The 5957-nt window shown below is 52.5% G+C and overlaps 2 protein-coding genes across 2 annotated transcripts in view; one reads left to right on the forward strand and one right to left on the reverse strand.

Moving 5' to 3' along the window:
- rnaset2l (ribonuclease T2, like) overlaps window positions 1-1103 on the forward strand; it is a 7988-nt gene extending 6885 nt beyond the window's left edge. The window contains exons 8-9 of the mRNA XM_062472974.1: window positions 298-372; window positions 522-1103. Coding sequence (XP_062328958.1) covers window positions 298-372; window positions 522-719 — 273 coding nt within the window. The 3' untranslated portion in view covers window positions 720-1103. The remainder of the gene's footprint in view (window positions 1-297; window positions 373-521) is intronic.
- A 163-nt stretch (window positions 1104-1266) lies between these two features.
- Window positions 1267-5957, reverse strand: part of supt5h (SPT5 homolog, DSIF elongation factor subunit) — a 15794-nt gene continuing 11103 nt past the window's right edge. The window contains exons 23-29 of the mRNA XM_062473521.1: window positions 5595-5819; window positions 5238-5343; window positions 4911-5069; window positions 4663-4831; window positions 4158-4361; window positions 3102-3197; window positions 1267-1836 (exon numbers count right to left, since the gene is read on the reverse strand). Coding sequence (XP_062329505.1) covers window positions 1696-1836; window positions 3102-3197; window positions 4158-4361; window positions 4663-4831; window positions 4911-5069; window positions 5238-5343; window positions 5595-5819 — 1100 coding nt within the window. The 3' untranslated portion in view covers window positions 1267-1695. The remainder of the gene's footprint in view (window positions 1837-3101; window positions 3198-4157; window positions 4362-4662; window positions 4832-4910; window positions 5070-5237; window positions 5344-5594; window positions 5820-5957) is intronic.

The following is a 5957-nucleotide window of genomic DNA, read 5'->3' on the forward strand; positions in this document are numbered from 1 at the left end:
GACTCAGCGAATCAGATACAAACTTCCATTAGCGGTTGTCAAAACAAGAGTTTGTGAAATCTCCCTAAAGGTCTATGACAGGGTTCTCCAATTTCGTTTCAAATGAATGGATCGTTATCAAGCTCTGTGGAAGCCGGGTAATTACCATTCATTTGAACCAGGTGTGCTGGAGCAGGAAACATCTAAAACATGCAGGACAGCGGCTCTCGAGGACCAGGATTGGAGAACCCTGGTCTATGATGTCACACACAGCACACAATCAGTTTTTGTTCTCTGTGTGTGTGTGTGTGGGGTCAGCATGATCAGATCTATGGTGTTCTGGCACCAGTCCTGGGTCACCATGTGGTGATCCAGTGCATGCAGGATGACAAGGTAAACGTGAACCCTAACAAACACATGCATAAACACACACACACAACTACGAACTTCTCTGCGTATTTAGTTTGATCCAGAATGACGTCCCATGTGGACGTGCAGGTGTGGTCTGTTGCTAACCCTCCCACCCTCCCTCACCCCGGCAGGGACGAGAACTGCTGATGCAGGTGAAGATCCTCCTGTCCAGGAACCTGACCCTGGGCTGTGAGCCCCACCAGGACCAGGACCCCAAGGCTCATCCTCCCAGGCTCCTGATCACCTCTCCTGGGCACCCCTGTCCCAAAGATACCCCTCTGTTCTACCTCCCCATCAACCACGACCACCCACACTCTCCCTGTGGCTGAAGCACCCAGAGATACCTGTGTAATACCCATGTGCAGGCTCTGTTTAGCAACTAGCACATTGATGATTGAAGTTTAGATTTAGAGAAGTCCACACTGGATCTGTTTACAGCCTCTTTCTGGAAGCCTTGCCTAGGTCTTTCGCTCGCGCACACACGGGGCTAGAGAAGACATTATCAACACATTGAACTACCGTTTGACATGTCTTGTGTTTGAGAATGTGAGTCCATCTGCACTGACCCATTCACCAGAAGTCACATTAGGATGACATCTACTATAAGATATTAGAATGCTAGCATTAACTTTAGGCAGCTAACTATATTTCTTTATTCTGTTCATGAACGTAATGTTGATCTGTGTGCAACAGTAAACTGGTCTGGTGTCTGAGCCATGTGCTTCATGTCTCTGTTCCTCTCCCAGCTGCAGTAACCATACTGCAGCTGTGTCGGAGACACACTTCCTCACCGCTACAAATAACACCAAGCAGCATCACAGGTGAACAGCTGACAGTTTATTGACATGGTACACTGTTTTACGTCAATCTGGAGTTAACTCACTCCCACTCCAACCCCCCCCCCAACAAAAAAAAAATCAAGCATTGACAGAATCATCCAATAAGAACAGCTAAAACAGATTGTGGTTCACTAAGAGTCAAGGTCAGACTAACTGAGGAAAAAAGAGGGTGAGATAGAGAGACAGAGAGAATATTAAAATAAAACCAGGCCCTTTCAGATCCCCTCAGAGCGAGGGTCGGGGGATCCAGAGATGACTCATTCAGAAGACTTTGCCCGAAAGCCTGTCAGGCGTCAGGACAGCAGCCCAGCCTGAGATTACACAAGCCTGCTGAGTTATTACAGCTGGAGAGCCCTCCCACAGCTACCAGCATACAAGGTCCAAAAGGTTGTTCTTGGACTGGGAGAGCCCAGTGGGGGGCCCAGGGTCGACAGGCCCATGTGTGTGTGTGTGTGTGTGTGCGCGCTCAGGGCTCCAGGCGGCCCAGGAAGCGGAGGTTGAGGATCTTCAGCTGGTCGTCTAGCTCCATCCTGACGATGCCGTCGTCTCCGTCGATACTGAGCAGGATCCCTGTGGCCTCACGGTCCTCCCCCAGGATCACCTTCACCTGCAGGCCAGGACACAGCCAGCTCAGGACACAGCCAGTTCAGCCCCCACTACCACACCATTGGGTGACAACCAATCAACAGGAAGGTGGGAGGGGGTGGTAGGAGGTGTAGGGGAAGTTGGGTGGTTGGAGGAGGTAGGGCTGCACGGTTATGTCCAAAATGATAATCACGATTATTTAGATCAATATTGAGATCACGATTATTTGTTGATTTTAACCACAACATATTTGATTGTCACTTAGGCTAATTATAACTGCTTTCACATCCATATTGTGCTACATTCCTGCTAATGTACAAATATGTGCATCAAAATGAAATGGGTGCTTTTATTCACCAAAATTCAGTGCATCTCCTCAAAGAATAAATATAAATCAATAAATCAATAAAGTAAATGTAGCAAAACTTCAACAGGCCACTATTTTCCATTGGGTAAATATATTTTAGGAAGCAAAAAAAAAAAAAAAAAAAGCAAAAAAAACTATGAACGGAATGACGCATTTTAAATATCACTCGATCACGCGAATTTGATCGTGGGAAGCCAAAATCGTGATTGTGATTAAAATTCGATTAATTGTGCAGCCCTAGGAGGAGGTGTAGGAGGAGATACTGGGTCGAGGGAGGAGGTGTAGGAGGAGATACTGGGTCGAGGGAGGAGGTGTAGGAGGAGGAGATACTGGGTCGAGGGAGGAGGTGTAGGAGGAGATACTGGGTCGAGGGAGGAGGTGTAGGAGGAGATACTGGGTCGAGGGAGGAGGTGTAGGAGGAGGAGATACTGGGTCGAGGGAGGAGGTGTAGCAGGAGGAGATACTGGGTCGAGGGAGGAGGTGTAGGAGGAGATACTGGGTCGAGGGAGGAGGTGTAGGAGGAGGAGATACTGGGTCGAGGGAGGAGGTGTAGGAGGAGGAGATACTGGGTCGAGGGAGGAGGTGTAGGAGGAGATACTGGGTCGAGGGAGGAGGTGTAGGAGGAGATACTGGGTCGAGGGAGGAGGTGTAGGAGGAGGAGATACTGGGTCGAGGGAGGTGTAGCAGGAGGAGATACTGGGTCGAGGGAGGAGGTGTAGGAGGAGATACTGGGTCGAGGGAGGAGGTGTAGGAGGAGGAGATACTGGGTCGAGGGAGGAGGTGTAGGAGGAGATACTGGGTCGAGGGAGGAGGTGTAGGAGGAGATACTGGGTCGAGGGAGGAGGTGTAGGAGGAGGAGATACTGGGTCGAGGGAGGAGGTGTAGGAGGAGGAGATACTGGGAGCAAACAGAGCAGTTACCTTGTTGTTCTTGGTGGGCGTGACCGGCTCCAGGTGTTCACTAGAGATGCTCACCACCTTCTCAGTGTCCTGCAGAAACACTGAGCACATGCCACCCTGCAGGAGGAGAGAAGGAGAGGAGAGGAGGAGGAGCAGGAGCAGGAAGAGAGAGGAGGAGCAGGAGGAGAGAGGAGCAGGAGCAGGAGGAGAGAGGAGCAGGAGGAGAGAGGAGGAGGAGCAGGAGGAGAGAGGAGCAGGAGGAGAGAGGAGGAGGAGGAGAGAGGAGGAGGAGCAGGAGGAGAGAGGAGGAGAGAGGAGGATGAGCAGGAGGAGAGAGGAGCAGGAGGAGCAGGAGGAGAGAGGAGGAGGAGCAGGAGGAGAGAGGAGCAGGAGGAGAGAGGAGGAGGAGAGAGGAGGAGGAGCAGGAGGAGAGAGGAGGAGGAGGAGAGAGGAGGAGGAGCAGGAGGAGAGAGGAGCAGGAGGAGAGAGGAGGAGGAGCAGGAGGAGAGAGGAGCAGGAGGAGAGAGGAGGAGAGAGGAGCAGGAGGAGAGAGGAGGAGGGGCAGGAGGAGCAGGGGGAGGAGAGAGGAGGAGCAGGAGGAAAGAGAGATGAGATGACAACTCTTTTTCTCAGTGATTTACATCATCTTGGACTCCAAAACAACAATAATCCCTTCCAAGGGAAATGAACATGGAAGCTGCCTGGACAGGCAGAACACGTGTTGCATGTCTGCCAACACTAAAAACCCTATCAACCCTGCTGTATTCACTCAAATGTCCTATTAGCCCAGCTTGATGCTGTACTATGGTGTGTGTGTGTGTGTGCGAGATGACTGTGGTGCATATGTTTACCATTACTTAGTGTGCCGTCTTTACTAAGAAATGTGACAAATGGACTTCTTCAGTACTTGTGCATGTGATGTTGACAGACCTGGAGGCTTCCAGACTCCCCACACATCAGCCTGGATCTACATCTGTGTGAGGGTGAGGGGGTGTGACAGACAGGATGGGAGTGTGTGTGTACGTATGTGTGTGTGTGTGTGTGTGTACATGTGTGTGTGTGTGTGTGGACACTCACGGTGACGCTGCGTATGACCCCGCTCTGGTTGACCACCTGCAGGTCCATGAAGGTGTCCTTGACCCGGACCAGGATGTCGGTGGTGACCCAGTCGCTGGATGCCTGGTCGATGTTGGAGCCGGGGGTGTGGGGGTTGTACCCCCCGGGGGACGGGGCTCCCGGGGTCATGGGGCTGTAGCCCACAGGGCTGGGGCTCGGACTCGCCTGGGGGGCGGGGGTCACATTTACATTTAGTCATTTAGCAGATGCTCTTATCCAGAGCGACTTACAGTAAGTACAGGGACATTCCCCCGAGGCAAGTAGGGTGAAGTGCCTTGCCCAAGGACACAACGTCATTTGACACGGCCGGGAATCGAACTGACAACCTTCTGATTACTAGCCCGACTCCCTAACCGCTCAGCCATCTGACCCCAGATGGAGAATTTGTGTGTGTGTGAGAGAGAGTTGGATAAACAGTGTCTGGTGTCTGACGACTTCAGAGGGAAGAGGAGGAGGAGGGTCTTACCTGGTAGGCCATGGGCGAGGGCGTGGGGTGGTAGCTGGCAGGGGAGTGCGTGTTCTGGTAGCCCAGGGGACTAGGAGCCACCTGGTGGTAGCTCTGGGGGGAGGGGCTGGGCTGGTAGGAGCCCTGGGGAGAAGGGGCCGCGTAGGGGGAATACTGCTCTGTGTTGTACCTGGGGGGTGGGGGGGGGGGTTAATGACAGCACTGCCTGTGTGTGTGAGTGTGTGTGTGTGAGTGTGTGTGCTACTCACATGGCGGGGGTTCCAGGAGTCTGGGGGTTGTACTGGGGGTTGACCTGGGGGGAGGGGACCTCGGGGTACCCGGGGGTCTGGGGGTTGGGCGTGCCCCCGTAGCCCTGCGGGGACGGCGACGGCTCATCATCGTAACCAAAGTCGTACTCGTCATCCGCCCTGGAACACACACACAGGTTAGCACTACTCTCATTCATCTGTTTATTACTTAGTAATTACTTTTTTTAAAGGTTACAACTTTTGAACAGTGTTTACAAGGTAGCTACTATAGTCAACAGTGGCAGATGTGTGTGTGTGGTTGTGTGCATGGAGAGTGTGTGTGTGTACCTGGAGGGTGTGTTGGGGTTGTTGGGGTCCCACGCCCCGCTCTGTCCCGGCGTCCTGCTCCCATCATGCAGCGGGGTCTGAGAGCCGTAATGAGGCGTGCGGTTTCCTGTTCAGGGACAGCACAAAGCTCTATCAGACCCTCACTTCTAGAACACCTGGGGTCATTTTCAACATTCTAGAACGCCTGGGAACGTTAATAGGTTCTGGAACGTTTGGCCACATCCTCAAGGTTCTAGAATGTCTGGGAACATTCATAGGTTCTAGAACAATGCATTAGCGGTGGCCGAGCCCTCTACACTATCCATCCTACCTTCTGGAAGTGAGAAGCGTGTGTGTGTGGGTGTGTGTGTGTCTCACCGTCGTGCAGCGGCGTCTGGGAGCCGTACATGGGGGTACGGGAGCCGGTGCCGTACATGGGGGTCTGGGAGCCGTACATGGGGGTGCGTCCGTGGGTGGAGGTCTGCCCGCTGTGTCTCTTAGCTCCCCTGTCGTCAACACAGACACCGTCACACACTGCCATACACCCAACCTCGACACCAACACACCGGCGTTCACTCTCCATATTAGACACCAGGAGGGTTTCTCAAGCTCACATCAACAGGATTTTTATTAGTTTCTATATATACATAAACAGTGGGAAATAAAAAAAGTGAGAGAGAAAGAGACACAGACAGAGATACACAGACAGAGAGAAAGAGAGAGAGAAAGATACACACAGAC

Source organism: Osmerus eperlanus, chromosome 11 (genome assembly GCF_963692335.1).
Source record: "Osmerus eperlanus chromosome 11, fOsmEpe2.1, whole genome shotgun sequence".
Taxonomy (NCBI): Eukaryota; Metazoa; Chordata; class Actinopteri; order Osmeriformes; family Osmeridae; genus Osmerus; species Osmerus eperlanus.